The sequence below is a fragment of the Protomyctophum parallelum genome (assembly GCF_964188405.1).
Source record: "Protomyctophum parallelum genome assembly, chromosome: 7".
Taxonomy (NCBI): domain Eukaryota; kingdom Metazoa; phylum Chordata; class Actinopteri; order Myctophiformes; family Myctophidae; genus Protomyctophum; species Protomyctophum parallelum.
Window position 1 is genome coordinate 3,957,301 of NC_139705.1, and position 22,147 is coordinate 3,979,447.

Here is a 22,147-nt window from a genome sequence, read left to right on the forward strand (position 1 = left end):
TTTCTGTCACATAAAGGAAAAAAGATTCCTTTGGTATTTTGACTATTTATTTTCCTCTGGCTTAACAAATACAGTAAAGTGCAGTAGAGTGACAGTGACACAAGATGCAGACTGAGGCTGCCAGGCTTGTAAGAACTATAGCCCTAGCATGACTGTGATATTACAGACGTGTGGCTCCATCGTGCGCCACCCCTTACCTCTTAACCTTAAACGTATTTGCCATTTTTTACTATTTTAAAACATTTAAAAATAGTTCAACTATAGCCAATCTACATCGATACGTTGTTAGCTTGTAGATCGGCTATTTGTACTGTAGTACAAAAATGGCACATACGTTTAAGGATAAGGGGTAAGGGGCGTTTTAGATGATTATTCTGTGAGGCTAGGGTTAGGTGGATCACTAGCTGTTTGTGAGGTCAGGGTTAAGGTAGGATAGGTTTAGGCATATAACCCACAGGGCCGGATTATCAATAGGCCAGTATGTGCAGCTTCCCTAGGGCACCAATGGGCAAGGGGGGGGGGGACATTCACCACTGGTAGAATGTGTAGCTATATATAGCATATGTATCTTCTCATATGTATGCATTTTTGTATATATGTGTGTGTGCAATGTTCAGTTTGAATTCATGTAATGTATTGTACTGTGTTCGATCCTGGTTCAGGATCGATAACATGAATATTGATGTGCTTATCGCCTCACCTCGTGGCGGAGAGGGTATACGGCTCGGTGAGCTAAGGGTTGCTTCACTTTTTGGTGATTATGTGGTCCTGTTGGCACCATCGGTCCAAGACCTTCAGCTCTCACTGGACCAGTTCGCATTCGCAGTCGAGTGTACTACGGCGGCTGGGATGAGGATCAGCTCCTCTAAATCTGAGGCCATGGTTCTCAGCAGGGAAACGATGGATTGGCAGTCCAAGTAGGGAATGAGACATTGCCCCAGGTGAAGGAGTTTTTAAGTATCTCAGGGTCTTGTTCACGAGTGAGGGGAGGACGGAGAAGGAGGTCAGCCGGAGAATCGGAGTGGCAGGGGGCGGTATTGCAGTCGCTGTACCGCACACTGTTGTGACGAAAAGAGAGCTGAGCCAGAAGGCAAAGCTTTCTGTCTACCGAGCAATCTTCCTCCTATGGTCATGAAGTGTACTGTGTGGGTCATGACCGAAAGAAAACGGTTGCGGATACAAGCGGCCGAAATGAGTTTTCTCAGACGGGCCTGGTGGCTGGCATCTCCTTTAGAGATAGGGTGAGAAGTTCAGTCACACGAGAGAGACTCGGAGTAGAGTCTCTGCTTCTTCGCTTGGAAATATAGTTTTAATATACAGTTTAATAATGGGATGTGAGGCTGGCATAGAGTGAATCGGATCTCCCTGTTCCCCGTCCATACACTTTTCTTTTTTTCTTTCTTTTTTTTGGCTTTTTTTTTTTCTTCACAAATCTTTATTTTAATCATGACATAGGCCTACAATACAAAATGAAGAACATCAGAGCAAGGCGGATTTACTAACAGAGTAACAAAAAGTAACAAAAGAGTGAATTTTATAGTTATAAATTGCTGGCCTCAATCTCAAATATAGGCCTACAATGAAAGAAGATTTGGAAAGACTAAATTTGGGATGCATACTTTTAAATATTACTCAGTAAATGTAAAATACGCAAAGGAATCTTAGAACGTTCTTCTGGTCAAAGGGTATAGTATCGTTATAGTCTACTTGCCAGCGCATAAGCCCCATTGTTAACCCGGACATGTTGAGTACACCAATGTTTTATGTTAGAAATGTTGAGTATGGGTCCCCAGCATGTAGAAACTGATGTTATAAATGTTGAGTATGGGTCCCCAGCATGTAGAAACTGATGTTATAAATGTTGAGTATGGGTCCCCAGCATGTAGAAACTGATGTTATAAATGTTGAGTATGGGTCCCCAGCATGTAGAAACTGATGTTATAAATGTTGAGTATGGGTCCCCAGCATGTAGAAACTGATGTTATAAATGTTTAGTATGGGTCCCCAGCATGTAGAAACTGATGTTATAAATGTTTAGTATGGGCCGTTTTCCTCCCAAGGAGTGTTTTTTGTGCAAAACTAATGCTTGGAATCGATTCTGCATCATGAAAACCCCCTAGTTTGACATGTCACATGCTACATTGAATTGTTTGCCTTCAATAGGTTGTTAATGGTATGGTCGCATATTATGCCAATTATGAAAATTGCTCAACATAATGCAAGTTAGCATCCGGCAGTTTCTAAATGCTGGGGACCCATACTAAACATGTCTAACATAAAACCTTGCTGTACTCAACATGCTTGGGTTCAAATTCTGGCAAGTGGACTATTACCATAACTGCTAGCCCCTCTCGGAACCCTACATAAAGCTTTTCTGATATTTTGATGAGTTTTATGTAGGGTCACTGTTCATGACTATATTTCCGTATGGGAATTCTGGAACGCGGATGATAAACATGCTCTCTAAGATCGAATCTGCGGCGTTTGACGGCCTTTTTTAGTTTGCGTTATTCTGAATTCGGGAACTTTAAGTACCTATACAAACCGCTGCGAATATCTCCTGTGGCGCGGAAGCCGTTAAGTATTTGGTCGCTTTATTTCTTCTTGTTTGTTTACTGTTTATTGTACCGCCTCCCGGTGTGCGGTTGGTTTGTGCCGGCTACGTCCCTGCCTCTGATCTGCTCTGTCATAGCTATAGCGCCACTAGCCAGATAGGCGGTACAATGAGGTGTCAATAAACAAGGAAGGAAGAGAAGAATCAAAGCGACCAAATCGGTCAAACAAAGATTAAAAATACTTAACGGCTTCCGCGCCACAGGAGATATTCGCAGCGGCATGTATGGGTACTTATACTTAACATATTCAGAAACCCTCACACGAAAAAATGTCGTCAAAGAGCGCAGACAGGCGTTATGCATGTTGTTTATGTTTTATGTATGTCCGTGTACCAGGTGGCATGGTACTGATGCAACAGGACCCAATGCACTGAGTCTAACAAATGTCAGAAACTTCAGTAGCATTGGGTTCTGCTTGGAGGGCTACATAACTGCCTATCTCAGCCCTTTGTTTTCTCTATATACATTCTGGCGTTTAGTTGTCCAGTGGTCCTTCTGAGACCTAGAGTTATCGAATTGACTGATATTGGATAATAAATTAATAATATATATTTATGTATGCCTACCTCAGTCATTTCTCTCATTATTACTAGTATTATTATTGAAGGCAAGACAACACGTCTTTTGTTGAGGTCTGGTGACGCGAGGTTTGTGTGTCAGTCAGCAGAGCAGAATCTGGCAACCCTAACGCGGAGCTGCACTGTCTGAGGCTTTGACTCTCTGACAGCCAGCGTGGAAAGATGGTGCTGGATCTGGACATGTTTCGAGCCGACAAGGGCGGCGACCCAGAAGCTGTTCGTGAGATCCAGAGAAAGAGATTTAAAGATGTCACTCTGGTGGACAAACTTGTCAACACAGACAGCGAATGGCGAAAATGTATGTGTTTTTAAGTGTCATTTCTCTTGGATGCTATATAGCAGCACGCTGGCTAACGTGGCTAATGGTGACGTTAGCACAGCTAAATGTAGTGCCATTCATTGAATCAAAACATTTACCATATGGTAACTCTTCAGCTAGTATTGGCCTTTCGTTTCGCTAAACTGCCACTCATTTGTTTACTTTTGTCCATCTTGTAAACAACTAAGTTAAGTCACAATTGCCATAGGCATATAGCTACGTTAGCCGGCTGATGTTTCTGTTGAATGAAGCTATGCCGGTGCGGTGCGTCGCGTCATCTGATCCAATCTGATGCAATCCTCCTAGTCTAGATGGGAGCATGTCTAGTCAACCTCGCCCCTGCGGCTTTACTTTACTGCTATATAAGAGTGGAGTTGTCGAATGCAATGTTGAGTGCTTTAGTCACATTAAACTAACGTTCTTTGTTTCAGTTTGTGTCACATTTTCTCTAGTCTGTCATCAAGTTTTGTGGTCTTTGCTGTTTCAAGCAGCATCAGCAGCACATTAGGACCAAATGAAAGCCAAAGATGCTCCAGTCAGCCAATGATTATATTTACATAATTGTGTTTAATAGGTCGCTTCACTGCAGACAACCTGAACAAGGCCAAGAATCTCTGCAGCAAGAAGATTGGAGAGAAGATGAAGGTGAACAGTGAAGCCATATTTAGGACAGTAGCCAGCTGTCATTATGTGTATACAGTAGCTCTACACGCCAGACTGACCTGAGAACTAAATTATACATTTTGTTTTGGGGGGAATGCAGAAGAAGGAGCCTGTTGGAGATGACGAGACAATACCCGAAGAAGCGCAGAATCTGGAGGCTCTTACAGGCGAGACATTATCGGTATGTGTGTGTGTGTGTGTGTGTGTGTACTGTAGGAAACTCTAGCTGATTGATTTATTGGTTTATTTATTAACAGTCTGCAGAATGACAGTACATTTCAAGCACAAACTCAATACAAAGACTGTTAACTGTGAGTGGACGACCCAATTAAGCATTACACTTGTTTACAAGAGGGTCCACCATGTTCAATTCATCAAAACATTTAGAGACGTACAGATAGACACTTCCATATAGTCAAAGAACAGAACAGGAATTCATCATAAAGGAAGCAAAAAGGGAAAAGAAACATATACAGTGAGGGGGAAAGGGGGGGGGGGGGGGGGGGATTCAGATTTTTCTGGGGCCAGTTTCGAATTGCAGCCCGTCCGTAGGTGCCCTTTGAGAGCGGTTTTGAACGAGTCAAGGGATTCACATGTCTTAATGACTGTTGGTAGGGCGTTCCACATTTTGGTGGCATAGGAGCGAAAATAATTTAGTCCCTTGTTTGTGCCGAACTTAGAGACTGCAGTCAGGTCTGCATGCCAGATAGCTATTGATCCACATTCCAAAGAAACGTTGCTGCCATAAACCTTTCAGGCTCAACTAAAGAGATTCTTTGTTGTCTTTGTCCACTCCCAATGTTGTAAACTTTTGTTTCTCTCTCATGTGCCACAGGAGCTGACCGTCACTCAGATCAAGCAGGTGCGTGCGCTGGTGGACGAGGCGGTGCAGAAAACCGACAGTGAAAGGATAAAGCTGGAGGCGGAGCGCTTTGAGTACCAGCGAGAGATCGGTAACCTCCTGCATCCCACTGTACCCATCAGCAACGATGAGGTCAGTTGGCCTGCATATATACTCATAGATTGTTTTATTTAACCCATTCTGACCTGAGATCAGATTCATACGAGGTTTCCGCCGGACACACACACTGGTCTGATGAACCCATTCTGACCTGAGATCAGATTCTAAAAATGTCAGTCGCTCTTCGATTTTTCAAAAATAGCAGACCTACAAGCTCGTATCGCGCCACTCGGTGGCGTGATATGAGCTTGTAGATCTGCTATTTTTAAATAGCTAAAGCATAACATGATGCTAACACCAAAATGGGTGCCCGGTCAGAATGGGTTCAAAAGAATATATGTAATGAATTACATTGATTAGTTGAATTCACTGTTGCACCAAAGTATATGTAGGCGCAGAGTGGCTCACAACCTCAGCCTGATGACCTAAAAAAAAAAGTGTAATATTATTACATATTATTAGTTATTACATAATATTATCAGATTATGGAGATATCCCTTTGGCTTAGTGGTTTAAGATGTTTGCTTTTCACGTGGGAATCTGTGGGAGACCTGTGTTCGAATCCTGGCAGTTGCATAATAGATATGTTAAGTTGTAAAGGCTTGGCTTGCATTTTGTTTGCATTGCCTGTTGTTGTGGTCCAGTGTTAGGACAGTTTACTTTGTTTTTATTCCTTTTTAGAGGTTATTACAGACAAGCATTTCAGTCAAAAACAGTTCCATTTTTAGTTCCAGTGTTAGGACAGTTACCCCCCCCCTCCCCCAATGTTGGAAGTTCAGTGTCAAACTTTATTGTCCTGCAAAGCTAATTTGATTCGAAGTGAAAGCCAAGCACAGCAATGTTAGATTGCTCTCCTCTGCCATCACCAATTAAATAAATCAAATGAAATCCCAAAGCTGGTCGATGATCGAGATAATTGTATGTATAGCATTACAAGTTGGGACCAGAAAACATTTGAAACAAGCTGAAAAACACTAAAGGCTTTGGCTATAAATTTCATATTATTGTTATCAAAACATTAGGATTTTTCATCTATATAAAACTCCCTGTCTGTAGTTGCTCTCTCCATCGCTTCTTTTCCATAACCCATTTTGGGGCGGGAACCCCTTTTGGCGTTAGCATTATGTTATGCTTTAGCTATTGAAAAATAGCAGATCTACGAGCATGTAGGTCTGCTATTTTTGAAAAATCGAAGAACGACTGACATAGAAACATAGCTTTTTCAGAAAACTGTCAGGATGTGGAAGACATTTCTAGAATCTGATCTCAGGTCAAAAATGGGTTTTAACCTCCCCTATGGCCTGTTGTTTTGCGACGTCAGGATGCAGACAACATCGTGGAGCGTACCTGGGGAGACTGCAGCGTGCAGAAGAAGTACTCCCATGTTGACCTGGTGGTCATGATCGACGGTTTCGACGGAGAGAAGGGAGCCGTCGTGGCTGGCAGCAGAGGCTACTTCCTGAAGGTGAGGCTTTACCGCGTGACGTGCGCTCCCACTGGCTGTGACAAAGCAGGCATTCATGTCAAATGGCGGGTATGGGCCTGGGCCGTGGCTCAGCGGTCCAGGCACCTTGGCTGGTAATCCAGTCTGGCAGTGTGGCCACGGGTTCGACTCCCGACCCCGACGTCCTTTACTGCATGTCTTCCCACCCCCCCATCTCTCTCTCTCCATTTCCTGTCAGCCTACTGTCTGTCCCTCCATAAAAAATATAAAATAAAAAGACGAAAGCCACAACAAAAACAAATAGAGGGTATGCACGTGACATCAACGTCAATCCCGGAAGTTATGCGTTATGAGTTGCAAAAAAACCCTGACTTTCTGGCGTTGACAGCCCATACATCCAAACGGAAAAGTCTGATTGAATTAAATTATGTTAAACTCACTTTGCCACTCACTTCATGCGCGCACTTAACCTCTATTGTAGTTTGTCTAAACCGAGCCACAATTGACTGGCAAGATACTGGTGACAAAGTTCATGTGACTTGGTCTTGGCGATAAGAAAAGTAAAAAATAATAAAAAATCACGTTGGACCACAACTCACCTGTTGGTGGCGATATGTTAACCACTTAAACCCCATAATCCGTATTCGGGGGAAAACATTAGCCCGAAAACAGCAGATCTGTGTATGTGTTCAACACTGTGCGTTATAAGCTTGTAGACAGGCTATTTAATTTTCAGCAAAGTTATATAATGTAGAGCGATAACGGAACACACTAGCATATAGAGACACCCAAGGGACTCCACTAAACAACATATGTTTAATAGGCCTGTTTTTAAGAAAAAGAGATTATGTATATAACATGATGAATACGTAAAGATCACACCTGTGTGGCCCAGGCCGTGGCGTAACGGTCTGGGCACCGGACTGGTAATCCAGTCGCAGTGTGCCGCGGGTTCGACTCCCGGACCCGACACGGCCTTTACTGCATGTCATCCCCCCATCTCTCTCCCGTTTCCTGTCAGCCTACTGTCTGTCCCTTCAAAAAACAATAAAAGGCGTAAGCCGCAAAAAAATATCTTAAAAAAAAGAAAAAAGATCACACCTGTGTGTGAAGTGAGGGGCATGTGATGTGTGATGTCTGGAATGTGTTTGTGTGCTACGCGGGAGATGCGTTAACTCCTCGATTGCCGCGGACGCCCGAGGGACAACGGCACGCATTCTTGCGAGCACACACACAGACACATGCATGCATATTACGTGCGTTACTTGGACCTGCAGGAATTGCTTCAACTCTCCCCTTGTGTGTGTGTGTGTGCGCACTACAGGGCCCTCTGGTTTTCTTGGAGCAGGCTCTGATCAACTACGCCCTCAGGGTCCTTCACGCTAAGGACTACACCCCTCTCTACACGCCCTTCTTCATGAGGAAGGAGGTGATGCAGGAGGTGGCCCAGCTGAGCCAGTTTGATGATGAACTTTACAAGGTACTGGGATGTCCGATCAACTTTACGCTGTTCCACCTGGAGTTAACCCATTCTGACCTGAGATCAGATTCATACGAGGTTTCCACCAGGGGGGCAGTCAGCCAGATATTTCGTGAAGCCTCATTTGAAATCGGTAGTTCATATAATGGCCTGTTGTGGCGCTGGACTGGACCCAAAAAGCCCCATAGCTCCATAGAGGCCCATGTATTTTGGCCCAACTTCACCTAGACTGTATTACCTTAATAAACATGGTCATGAATACTTTCTTCTTCCAGTCACTAGTTTAAAGTCTAATTTCTAATGTCATAATATTCTTTTTGGAAAATTATGGTCCCATTAATTAAAATAATGACCATAAAGTCGCGTATGTTCTGAGGGGCGTGGCTACCGTTACCGTCTATGATCGGGATTCCCCTCCCACTCAAGAGTCTTCTCCTCCCACTCGAGTCAAAATAAAAACCAACGGAGAAGAAGGGGGGAAGTCCCGCCTCGTTGTCTGGGCAGCCAATGGCCAGCTGGACCCAAACGGAGCCAGCCAATGGCCAGCTGGTCCAAAACGGATCTAGAAAGATGGCGACTTACAGTGCATTAGAATGCAAGGGATTTCAGGCTTCATTTTACGTTCATGTTAGACCCGGGGAACGCTTTGTCCATATTTTTTACAGTCTATGGTTTCCACTGGACACACACTGGTCTGATTATCCCATTCTGACCTGAGATCAGATTCTAAAAATGTCAATCGTTCTTCAATTTTTCAAAAATGACCTACAAGCTCGTAGCGTGCCACTCGGTGGCGCGCTATGAGCTTGTAGATCTGCTATTTTTCAATAGCCTAAAGCATAACATGATGCTATAACACCAAAATGGGTTCCCTTTCAGAATGGGTTAATGCTGTTGGTACTATATTCAGAGTATGTGTGCTGACAATTTAGCCTATTATCTAAGGATACAGTACGTATATATCTAAATAACAAACTAGTAACCAACATGCATCGGTATCTTTTATCTAGCATTTATCAAGTTAGGCCGGTGCCTATGTCAGAACCCTGGCTTATCAAGTTAGGCCGGTGCCTAAGTCAGAACCCTGGCTTATCAAGTTAGGCCGGTGCCTAAGTCAGAACCCTGGCTTATCAAGTTAGGCCGGTGACTAAGTCAGAACCCTGACTTATCAAGTTAGGCCGGTGCCTAAGTCAGAACCCTGGCTTATCAAGTTAGGCCGGTGACTAAGTCAGAACCCTGACTTATCAAGTTAGGCCGGTGACTAAGTCAGAACCCTGGCTTATCAAGTTAGGCCGGTGCCTAAGTCAGAACCTGACTCCACTGAGTTCTGCTGAGTGCAGGAGACGAGATCATCCCCCTCCCATCCCTACCCAACTTTTCACAGCAAGCTGGTGATGCATGCGGCCGCTAGGGTTGGGTGACGATACGAATACATCGTCAATCGCGAATATACGAATCCAATCGCCGAATATTTTTATTAGGCGATTTCTCGGGACGATTTAGCCCAATTAACATGTAAAGTGTGAGCAACATGTAGTAACAGCGGCCGGGTGAAAATCCCCCGTTATAATGGTATGCTCCCAGCCTCCCACTGTCCCCGCACTCAGCACTGTCAGCAGCCAGCATCGGGCACCGGGGCACGGCACTTACGGCAGCCGCCAGCCAAAGTAAAGGCTGGGAGCTGGGAGGATGTAGCCTACATGTTGTTTAAGCTCCGGAGTCCAGACCCATGCAGTTTAATAATATACAGTCACAACAGAATGCACACTGCTGTCTCGTGTCTCATCACAATCCCAATGCGCCACCCGTGAGTGGCGGGGGGGGAAATAAAAAAAACTTTCTACTAGTGTTAGTGTATAGGCTCGGGGATCATAATAGCGCTTAGCTTAGCATTAGCTTAGCGTGTAGCCAATACTGGTGCAACCCACTGATTGAACTTCATCTCCGCCTGTAATCCAAGTTATTTTTATTGACAACGTGAACGAACCCCGACACCAGCGCTGCAAAAATAGACAGATCTACAAGCTCTCAACGCGTAGCGAACGGCACTGCAAAAAGAGGCAGGACGCGATGCCTTGAGAGCCTGTGTGGATCAGCCCGGGGCGGCCGCAGCAGCTTGTGGGCTCCGCTCCGAGCCTCCGACGTGCGGGGAGGGAAGGGAGCTAGTTACCCTGCCTGGCTGCGCTGCAGTCTGCAGAAACAGACTGATCTACAAGCTCTCAACGCCTAGCGAACGGAGCTGCGAAAACAGGCAGGACGCGGCGCCTTGAGAGCTTGTAGATCTGGCTTTTTTGCGACCTGCAGTGAGCTGTTCTCACTTTACTTTTATGACACGAATACATCGTCAATCGGCGAATATTGGTCAGACGATTGGCGGTTGAAAAAAATTGGCATATCGCCCAACCTTAGCGGCCGCTCACCATAGTTTATCATCATCAAAGGTTGATGGTTGCTCAGGGGTAGTGTGGCCGGATGGTAACCGCAAGGTTGCCAGTTCGAACCCGGGCTCCCCCAGAGTTGGTGTCAAAGTGTCCTTGAGCAAGACACTGAACCCCTAATTGCTCCCGATGTGCTAGTTGGTGCCTTGCATGGTTTCCCCTGCCATCGCTGTATGAATGTGTGTGTGAATGGGTGAATGCAATGCACAATCTATGTAAAGCGCCTTGGATAAAGGCGCTATATAAATGTACCTTTTTTTTTGGCGTGCCGCGGGTTCGACTCCCGATCCCGACGGCATTTTCCGTGTGTCTCCCCCCCCCCCCCCCCCCCCCCCCATCTCTCACTCCCCATTTCCTGTCGGACTATACTTTCATCCTATCAATAAGAGCAGAAAAAATATATATCTTAAAAAAAAAAAAAAAAAGTAGGAAAATGATGAACCCATTCTGAACGGGCACCCATTTTGGTGTCGGCATCATGCTATGCTTTAGCTATTGAAAAATAGCAGATCTACAAGCTCGTATCGCGCCACCGAGTGGCGCGATACGAGCTTGTAGGTCTGCTATTTTTTGAAAAATCGAAGAACGACTGACATTTTTTTTAATCTGATCTCAGGTCAGAATGGGTTGATCAGACCAGTGTGTGTCCAGTGGAAAACTCGTATGAATCTGATCTCAGGTCAGAATGGGTTAAACCGCTATAAGTACTCCACGTTCCACACACCCCACAGGTGATCGGGAAGAGCAGCGAGAAGTCCGAGGACGGCGCCACCGACGAGAAGTACCTCATCGCCACCTCCGAGCAGCCCATCGCCGCCTTCCTGAGGGAGGAGTGGCTCAAGCCGGAGGACCTGCCCATCCGCTACGCCGGCTTCTCCACCTGCTTCAGGCAGGAGGTGGGCTCCCACGGCAGGGACACCCGCGGCATCTTCAGGGTGCACCAGTTCGAAAAGGTCAGCCCATTATCGTCGGCCAGAGCTCCTTTTTGCCAAAACGTTTGAGACCTACCGTACCGTACCCACTGTACCAGTGTTACTGTTTCCCAACCTTTTTCAGGTCAAGGGACCCCCCCAAATTGACACTAATTAGCCCCCCCCCCCCCATTTGAAAAGACATGCCAGGGACCCCCTCGTAAGACAAGTTTTTACGGCTCTAGCAGTGATTCTCAACACGTTTAATATCAAGGACCCCCCATTTTGACATGTGTTAGTCTACGGACCCCCCATTTAATGGCATTTCTATCTCTGAGACACCAATTTATATTGTAAAATCAATGTTTTTTTTTAACTCTGAGTTACAGACCTATAATGGTCCATTTGGTTCCATTCGTACACTCTCTGAGTTACAGACCTATAATGGTCCATTTGGTTCCATTTGTACACTCTCTGAGTTACAGACCTATAATGGTCCATTTGGTTCCATTTGTACACTCTCTGAGTTACAGACCTATAATGGTCCATTTGGTTCCATTTGTACACTCAGAGTTACAGACCTATAATGGTCCATTTGGTTCCATTTGTACACTCTCTGAGTTACAGACCTATAATGGTCCATTTGGTTCCATTTGTACACTCTCTGAGTTACAGACCCATAAGGGTCCATTTGGTTCCATTCGTACACTCTCTGAGTTACAGACCTATAAGGGTCCATTTGGTTCCATTTGTACACTCTCTGAGTTACAGACCTATAATGGTCCATTTGGTTCCATTTGTACACTCTCTGAGTTACAGACCTATAATGGTCCATTTGGTTCCATTTGTACACTCTCTGAGTTACAGACCTATAATGGTCCATTTGGTTCCATTTGTACACTCTGAGTTACAGACCTATAAGGGTCCATTTGGTTCCATTCGTACACTCTCTGAGTTACAGACCTATAATGGTCCATTTGGTTCCATTTGTACACTCTCTGAGTTACAGACCTATAATGGTCCATTTGGTTCCATTTGTACACTCTGAGTTACAGACCCATAAGGGTCCATTTGGTTCCATTTGTACATGAGTTACAGACCTATAATGGTCCATTTGGTTCCATTCGTACACTCTCTGAGTTACAGACCTATAAGGGTCCATTTGGTTCCAAACTATCATTTAGCTGGGGACCCCCTGGAACTCCCTCAGGTACCCTTAGGGAACCACTGGTGTAGTATACTACACACATTTCTGAAATAATTTTGTGGCACAGTTCTGTTGCATGCACCTTGACCTGGGTAAAACTGGTATAATGTTACTGTACCTTTGGAAACAAAAGCTCCTCACGTGTGCGTTGAAGAGCCTTTGCTTGTATGTTTTCATGCTTTAGTTCCTGCGGTCGCTTCTCGCCCTTAAGGCGTCTTACTGGTAAGTTTCGTACGTGCTGTTCCATGGAATAGCGTGTGACATTTCTTAGCGCAATGTCCGAACAAACGCGGCATGGTGTTCCACAAGGGAGAGATATTCACTCTTTGAAATGAGTGTTTAATTATATATTCTTTTACGTGAGACATATTTACTGTTTAACCCATTCTGACCTGAGATCAGATTCTAAAAATGTCTATTACATCCTGACAGTTTAATTATTAACCCATTCTGACCTGAGATCAGATTCTAAAAGTGTCTTCGATTTTTCAAAAATAGCAGACCTACAAGCTCGTAGCGCGCCACTCGGTGGCGCGCTATGAGCTTGTAGATCTGCTATTTTTCAATAGCTAAAGCATAACATGATGCCAACACCAAAATGGGTGCCCGGTCAGAATGGGTTAAGTGTCGAATTATGCTTTTAAGTGTTTAAATTCCAGCAGTCGGTGTCTTCACATCCACACTGTCCGTTGAAAGTCTCGAGTAGAACATGACATGAATAATTCCAATAATTATTGTGGCTCATTTTCAGATTGAGCAATTTGTGTATGCCTCTCCGCATGACAACAAGTCATGGGAGATGTTCGACGAGATGATCGGGACGGCAGAGGAGTTCTACCAGTCATTAGGAATCCCGTATCGTATCGTCAACATTGTTTCTGGTAGGTGTTACACGCGCACGCACGTCGTACACACACACACACACACACACACACACACACACACACACACACACACACAACCACATGAGTGATTACTGTAAATCGCTCTGGATTAAGAGTGTCTGCTAGGGCCGGCGGTGGCGTAATCGTCTGGGCACCCGACTGGTAATCCAGTCTGGCAGTGTGCCGCGGGTTCGACTCCCGAGCCCGACACGGCCTTTAACTGCATGTCATCCCCCCATCTCTCTCCCGTTTCCTGTCAGCCTACTGTCTGTCCCTTCCAAAAAAAAAAAAAAAAAAAAAGGCGTAAGCCGCAAAGAAATAGCTTAAAAAAGAAGAAGAAAAAAAAAAAGTCTGCTAAATGCCTAAATTGTAGTATGTAAATGGGGATTAACCCATTTTTTTTTTTGGTGTTTATGTTACATCATGTTATGCTTTAGCTATTGAAAAATAGCAGATCTACAAGCTCATAGCGCGCCACCGAGTGGCACGCTTCAAGCTTGTAGGTCTGCTGTTTTTGAAAAAATCGAAGAACGACTGACATTGGCTTTTTCAGAAAACTGTCATTTTCAAACAGACATTTTGCAGAATCTGATCTCAGGTTAAAATGGATTAAGGCTAAGACCATCCTCACGCATTTCCTTTTTAGGGGCCCTAAATCACGCGGCCAGTAAGAAGCTGGACCTCGAGGCCTGGTTTCCTGCCTCCGGTGCTTTCAGGGAGCTAGTGTCCTGTTCCAACTGCCTCGACTATCAGGCCAGACGCCTCCGCATTCGCTACGGACAGACCAAGAAGATGATGGACAAGGTGAGACCCCTCCCCATTTCTCCAGGGCCTTTACTTCAAGAAGACCTCTACTGTTGAAAAGAAACGAATTGTTCTTGTTTAGTGTTGTTGAACAGTGAAATGCACATTTAGCCTCACAATTGTCTTCCAGCAATTAACCCATTCTGACCGGGCACCCATTTTGGTGTTGGCATCATGTTATGCTTTACCTATTGAAAAATAGCAGATCTACAAGCTCATATCGCGCCACCGAGTGGCGCGATACGAGCTTGTAGGTCTGCTATTTTTGAAAAATCGAAGACACTTTTAGAATCTGATCTCAGGTCAGAATGGGTTAATAATGAAACTGTCAGGATGTAATAGACATTTTTAGAATCTGATCTCAGGGTCAGAATGGGGTTAACATTGTATTACGGAGAATTTGTTGTTGTTGTTGCCAGATCCTTCAGCGATGGCTGTAGTAGATGCAAGATTTTTGTCCTCCACTTATCTGCGTTCCTTGGTGCGCAGAGGTACATGGGATAACCCTATTAAAATCGGGATAGCATCTGTCATTTCAGATTTTAGCGCATTGGCTATTCAAAAAAATAGAAGATGTACAAGCTCACAGCATGTCTCTTTGTGCCGCACAGAGCTTGTACATCTGTTATTTCGTGAAGAATGGTGAAAGTGTGCGTGTGAAGTTCACACACACTTTCACGGTAGTTCACACCGGTAGTTCAGTGTGAACTACCGGTTTAGAAGGTTGTTTACCCATTCTGACCTGAGATCAGATTCATACGAGGTTTCCGCTGGACACACACTGGTCTGATTAACCCATTCTGACCTGAGATCAGATTCTAAAAATGTCGGTAGTTTTTTTAGATTTTTCAAAAATAGCAGACCTACAAGCTCGTATCGCGCCACTTGGTGGCGCGATATGAGCTTGTAGATCTGCTATTTTTCAATAGCTAAAGCATAACATGATGCTAACACCAAAATGGGTGCCCGTTCAGAATGGGTTAACAGGCATTTGTAGTATCGGCCTGACTCGGCTTCAGGGTTAACGGAGTTAACCAAAAGGCAAGAAAGTTTGCACGCTCTACACACTCTTGATTCCATGTATATGTCGCGTTTTGGAACGGGATGTGTAAATGTGAACGCTGACGAAGGCACCAGGGACGGCGACTCCGTGGGGGCGGGGCGTGGCGGGGCTCGAGCCCCCCATGATGAATTATACCTGAATATGTACAGTAGGCCTACAGTATATTCGCCTAGTCGGTTCGTCCCGTTTGTACCGGGTGGGGCGACTTAGCGGGGGGAGAAGGGGCGCCCCCCATGACGATTATAAAAAACCTTTTGTCTCTGGAAGGCACTGTGTGTGCTAAAATGTTTGTCACAAACAATAAAATCAGAGACTACAGTATGGTTGTCACAGTAGAACAAAATGTTTTTTTTGTTAGTTTCCATTATGCATTTTGAAAATTCCCTCTTTCTTTCTTTTCTTTTCAAAATATTTTTATTCAAGTTTTTGTGACAAACCCAGGGGCAAGTATTAAACGGACATATCAAAATATGGAAATTAAAAATTTAACTCAATCCCCTATCCCACCCACCCCCCACCCACAATCCCAAGGATAGTCGGAAAGACAGTCAAAATTAAATACATATATCTATATACACGAAATACTTTTTTCTCAGCGCCGGCAATTGAAAACCTTAACATCTCCAACTCTAGACAGGACATTATTATATCACGAAGCCACTGACGGAGCACGGGGCGGGGCAGTACATCCTTCCATTTGAGCAGAATGGCACGCCTAGCGGGCAATAACAATTTCCCTTCCTTTATGCATGTCGTACACATAGGCGGAGTTTGTGCACATGCTGAACGCGACCATGTGTGCCACCACACGCGTGATGTGTGCCATCCTGGAGAACTACCAGACCGAAGAAGGCATCACCATTCCAGAGAAGCTCAGGGACTTCATGCCTCCTGGTAAGCTACACTTAACTGATTTGTATTATATATATATATATATATATATATATATATATATATATTAGGGCTGGGACTCGATTACACATGTTACTCTAATTAATTAGAGCCTTTGCAATGAATTCATCTCGATTAATCGCATATCAATTCGACCTGGGAACCGTGAGAAACAATTTCTTTCAAATGGATTTTGGTATACGAGTGAATCAATGAATTGTGACTACATAAGTTTAAGTGATAAAACATAGTTTAGTACTACTACTACTACTAATAATAATATCTCAACTTTTATAGCGCTTTTCTGAGTACCTAAAGATGCTTTACAAGGGCAACATGAGAAGGAAAAAAAACTTTTAGGGGAAAAACACTTAAGACTATAAAGGAATAAACTCAATTTAAACAGTGGAACGAGACGGCTGGGGGAAAGCAACATTGAAGATTTGGAAGAGTGGCGGCATGTTTTGGGAAGCGCATTCGACAGGGTTGGGGCTGCCTGCAAGCACATTTCAGAACAGTGGAACCCCTGACCATTAACCCATTTTTTGCGGGAACCCTATTGAAAGATAGCAGATCTATAAGCTCATAGCGCGCCACCGAGTGGCGCGCTATGAGCTTGTAGGTCTGCTATTTTGAAAAATCGTTAAAATGTGCCTCAAATCTTTCCGAAAATTGTCATTATTTAGAAGACTTTTTTTTTTTTTTTTTGACGTCAGGCCTGAATGGATTAAACACGGGCAGAGGCAAAGATACCGTCTACCATTCATTGTTAATGGAAGTCAGCGACAAAGACGATGCAAAGACGCAACGATGCATGTCGCTGCTCCAAATGATACTCCCATTCGCCTTCCCATGGATGGGAAATAAGTTAAAGGAGAATTCCACACTAAAAGGCTTTCTTACCTTTCTTTGTAGTTGTTACATCCCATCAAAGAGGTCCAGGTGTTATTTTGTGCAAAAGAGCATTATTGGCTATTTCCCCTACCATAAGCCCTAAATGAATTGCATTGAATTGAATGGGATGTATGGGGTGTTGTGCTAATTCGCTTATTTCCATCGCTCAAAATTATATTTTCTTTGTATATATCCTCTCTTCATAATGTAAATAATAACCCAAGCGGCACGCTTTACTACTTATTTCGATGGAAATAAGCAAATTAGCACAACACCCCATAAGCCCAATTCAATGAAATTCATTGAGCGCTTATGGTAGGGGAAATAGCCAATAAGGAGCTTTTGCACAAAATAACACCTGGACCTCTTTGGTGGGGACGTAACGACTACAAAGAAAGGTAAGAATTTAAGAAAGCATTCTAGCATGGAATTCTCCTTTAACACTATTGTACTTTTAACTCTTTGATCCTTTCCCCAATCCACTCATGAAAAATGACAACTTTTTTTTTTTATGTCACAATCCCTTTTAATTACAATTCATTTCTATGCCAAATAGAATTATGCTCTTTGTGTGGGGGGATTTTTCGGCCTCTTCTAAGTTTCTATCAGGCCTTGTGCATTCCCATGGTGTTTAGGCTGTTTATGTCACTGGTGGCATTCCTTTGTAGTTTGTTTGCAAGTCTCCACTTTTGTAAAAGGGTTGATTGTGCAATGTAGTTGTTGTGCAACCATGCCACTAATTGAAAGGGGATAGTTCTGAATGTTTAACCGAGTCCCGTAGTGGGAGTTCTTTTCTGGTTTTGGTGAAATTTTAAGTAATTCCCGGTCATTTTGCGGGGGGCACAGGGGGCCACGCATTAACCCATTCTGAACGGGAACCCCTTTTGGTGTTAGCATCATGTTATGCTTTAGCTATTGAAAAATAGCAGATCTACAAGCTCATAGCGCGCCACCGAGGAGAGAGAGAGAGAGAGAGAGAGGGAGGGGAGAGGGAGAGGGAGAGGGAGAGAGAGAGGGAGAGAGAGAGAGAGAGAGAGAGAGAGAGAGAGAGAGAGAGAGAGAGAGAGAGAGAGAGAGAGAGAGAGAGAGAGAGAGAGAGAGAGAGAGAGAGAGAGAGAGAGAGAGAGAGAGAGAGAGAGAGAGAGAGAGAGAGAGAGAGAGAGAGAGAGAGAGAGAGAGAGAGAGAGACTCGGTTCACACAGGTGTGATTTTATTTTATCGAAGAACGACAGAAAACTACAGAAAACTGTCAGGATGTAGAAGACATTTTTAGAATCTGATCTCGGGTCAGAATGGTTAAAAGCTAAAAGACGTCAGAGGGCGAATGCTTTCAATGACGTCAAACATTTGTGCTTCTGGACTGACTGTCCAATAGAGCGTCGCAGTCCCTCCCCCTTTCAGAACAACGAGTGGCCCAGGAAATGAATCGCAATGCATTTTCCCCCATAGGCATTTCGTGCTTTATTTATTTAAAGACCTTTTAAGCGTCGTACGAAGCCAACTCTTGTCGTGACAAATCATGACAACGCACACAATATTTCGGGCCAAACAAAGAATTAGAAAGTAGAAAGAAAACGGCAGGTTACAACCCTTTTTTTGTTGTTTTTCTACTGGGACTACATAGGACGCTCTATAGTCAGTTAGTCACACACATTGGCTGTTTTGGGGGTGGGGGGGGGCCGACCACAATTGGAAACAGACTTGTGTGGTACTTTGCCTGAAGGGACAGTTTGTTCTTCTCATCCACTCCTCTCCAGGTATGACGGAGACGATTAAGTTCGTGAAGGCCGCCCCCATTGACCAGGAGATGTCCAAGAAGGCGAAGAAACAGGACGGAGGAGGAAAGAAGAAGAAGGGAGGAGACGGCCTGCAGGACGGAGTGGAGAACATGTCCGTCAATGACTCTTAAACTCTGCCACGCTGTGCTATTTCACTGAACCTCACAGATTAGAGATGGGTAAACTAAACTGATCCCAAGTCTGCACTCAAGGGGTCATCTCCACCCCAGAGTGTTGACTGTCTGGCCTCATTCATCTCAGCTGTTCCTTATTATCCTGATTGAACCACAAGTGAAAAGGGATCACAACTGTTCTCAAAGATGCCTACATAAACCTTTTTCTATATGCCTGATTTAAACGTGGTTGTGTACCACACATGGTAGATGTGTAACGTGCTGTGAGTTTGTAGATCAGCTATTTTCGGTTCACAACCCAAAGTATGAATCAGGCATATGTCTTCATTTATACTTTGTCACCATGTTGCTCAACAGTAGTTACGAAAGTTTCTACTTGACATTTTGTGAATGAATGTCAGGTGAAAATGAGACCCAGTAATAATGCCTGCATCTGTTGAACAAGCTTTAGATTTATAACTGAAGATATATTTCCAATGGCACTTGGATCTAAGTGAAGGTTAACTGGCTATAATTCAACGTATATCCTTACTAGGTATAGGTATTTGAAAGTGTCTGTGTTGGGCCTCCAATAGTCTGCATTGTTGCTTGTTGTCACTGTTAACAACATAATTGTGGAGAACAATTATCACTGTAAAGTTTAAACAAAAATAAATATGGAGAACATGTGAACAAATTGTCTTGTGTGCATTTGGCTTCAGGGAGAAGCCAAATGCACACATCAATTGGTCTAGCTTCTTTTTTTTTTACCCTAGTATTCAGTGGTTCTCTGAGAAAATGAATTGTCTGTTGAATTGCTGTGTAATTTCTGTCCTGGAAAGCGGTTAATACAGGTGAATAATCTGCAAAGTAATAGTTTTCTGGAACAAAACATGAAAAAGCTAAATGCCGAAGGGATGAAGAGCCACTTATTTATTACTCTGCAACTCCTGGACATCTGCATTTACCAAGAGAATCCAACAGAGGGTGCAATAGATTACAACGTTGGGTTCGACAGCGACGCATTCATGTGACTTTTAAAAGAAAGATAGAACAGGAGAGGTGGTCAAAAATGTCCCTCTTTTTGCTTAGGGTGCGCAGGGTTGGGTCAACTTTGACGATGGAGAGGGCCACTACATTTCCACACTCACTCCAGAGGGCCACATTGCATACAGGTCGGAGCAAAAATAGCCAATCTACAAGCTCAAAACGCAGTGTAATTAAAGTGGGTCATGTTTGGAAAACAGCTGAAATCAATAATATCAGTGTTGCGATATTAACCTGAGGGCCACACTAAGTGAAGGTGGTGGCCGCATGTACTTTACTTGTTTATTTAGACGCGACAGAGCATATTAATTAACACATTGAACAGTACATTAAAAATGTAGCGTAAATACACCGGATTTAGCAGGGATGCTATTTTCCATCCGTAGTCCCCGGACATTGAACACTAAACAAAACTGACATTAGACGAGAGGACAGCATACAAAAACATAATGCATTTCAAAACACAGTAAAATGTGGCCCCCGGGCCGCCAGTTGCCCATGTATGGGTCCTCAGAGATACTAACCGAATGTAGCCAAATGTTTTTCTTTTCCTTGCTTTTATTAACCAACTTGAACTAGCCAGCATTCACCAAAAGCTCACAACAGGCTTGTATGAGCTTGTAGTAGATGGCCATATGTCCAAGAGATTCAGTGTAGAGGGGAAAAAAAAGATCACAGGCAGCGGTGGCCGAACGGTTTGCGGAGCGGTCTTGATATCGGAAGGTCGCTATAGTTCGTATCCCTGGACCGGCACGTTAAAATGACCACCGCTGAAGTGCCCTTGAGCAAGGCATTGGACCCCTACCATGAAATGTTCTATGAGCAGGGCCTGGCTGTGAACAAGTTCTTGAGCTTAGTCCAGTTACCCTGGGTAAACATAGTAACTTTCCTTTCCTTTTTTACCAAGTATTGAGGGTTTAAGTGGTTAAATGGCCTTCGATACACATGAGCAAAACCGTCAATATAAGTCCTAGAGCTCTGATGACTACTGGTGGCCTACGGCCTTCACATCCTGTTGATTTCAATCTGATTCGGACAGCTGCTCTGTGACTTTCACTGAGATGTTTCTTTCAAATGGTATTGCCGCATGTTGATTGATTGAAATATTTTTACAAATATTACAGTTTGCAGACTGTTAACTGTGAGTGAACGACCCAATTAAGCATTACACTTGTTTACAAGAGGGTCCACCATGTTCATCAAAACATTTAGAGACGTACAAATAGACACTCAAAGAACAGAACAGGAATTCGTCATAAAGGAGGTAAAAAGGGAAAATAAACATATACAGTGAGGGGAAAAGGGTGGGCGGTGGGGGGGATTCAGATTTTTTGAGCATGTATTTATGATTATTATTATTAATGTAGGCCTAGATACCAAATACAGTACACAAAATGAAATTATTTCGTATTATCTACTACGATGAATGATATAGGCCTACTGATTTATTTAGTGGGCAAATTTTGTGGAAAATGTTTTTGAATTCTGAATTTCTTCATTTGTTTCGTGCATTGTTAATTTTTTCAGCAGATTCTGATTTAGTCTTCAGTCTTTTGAATAACACACCATTTAGTCTTATTTAATCTATCTTCTGAAATTGTTTAGGCTAATTCGCCAGTGTGTAATGACAAGTCTAGTCTTATTTAATAGTATTCTGAAATGGTTTAGTCTTCTTAGTCTAGTCTTTAGTCGACTAAATATAAAACTGGTCTTAGTAAGTCAACAAAATTAACACTGGTTTCGTGCTATTCGTTGCCATCTACTGGTACAGTGGAGATTCGACACGACCATGGCGAGGTGGTGGCTAGCAGTTGGCCAATAGGAGGACTGTATTCTACAGTAGTTGGTCATGTGGTCGGCTTCAGCACAGGTCAACTGTAAAACTCGTTCGTGTGTCGTGTGGGGTTTAAAATCCATCCAGGTAAGGAAGATTTTACTCTTTTGATCATTTTTTGACACATTGTGTCCACACAGGAATATCGTGATTCGTGGCGATCAGAAGGAAACCCGACCGTTTGAACAAACTCATTTACTAGCTAGCGACGGAGAAAAGAGTG

General features: G+C 43.8%; 1 protein-coding gene across 1 annotated transcript; it reads left to right on the forward strand.

Annotated features, from left to right (window-relative positions):
- The first annotated feature begins 3,315 nt into the window (after window positions 1-3,315).
- sars1 (seryl-tRNA synthetase 1) lies at window positions 3,316-19,813 on the forward strand. Its single transcript, XM_083769982.1, has 11 exons — window positions 3,316-3,491; window positions 4,087-4,157; window positions 4,276-4,356; window positions 5,011-5,169; window positions 6,458-6,601; window positions 7,905-8,060; window positions 11,230-11,451; window positions 13,368-13,497; window positions 14,147-14,304; window positions 16,132-16,261; window positions 18,910-19,813. Exons 1-11 carry the CDS (start codon window positions 3,356-3,358, stop codon window positions 19,059-19,061), a joined length of 1,539 nt encoding a protein of 512 aa, XP_083626108.1. The 5' UTR covers window positions 3,316-3,355; the 3' UTR covers window positions 19,062-19,813.
- Window positions 19,814-22,147: the final 2,334 nt, after the last annotated feature.

Bases quoted from the DNA above. Each gene is read 5' to 3' on its own strand.
- sars1 (XM_083769982.1), top strand. From the start codon at position 3,356: ATGGTGCTGGATCTGGACATGTTTCGAGCCGACAAGGGCGGCGACCCA. The intron at 14,305-16,131 runs GTGAGACCCCTC...TCGTACACATAG, and splicing joins CCAAGAAGATGATGGACAAG to GCGGAGTTTGTGCACATGCT. The intron at 16,262-18,909 runs GTAAGCTACACT...ACTCCTCTCCAG, and splicing joins CAGGGACTTCATGCCTCCTG to GTATGACGGAGACGATTAAG.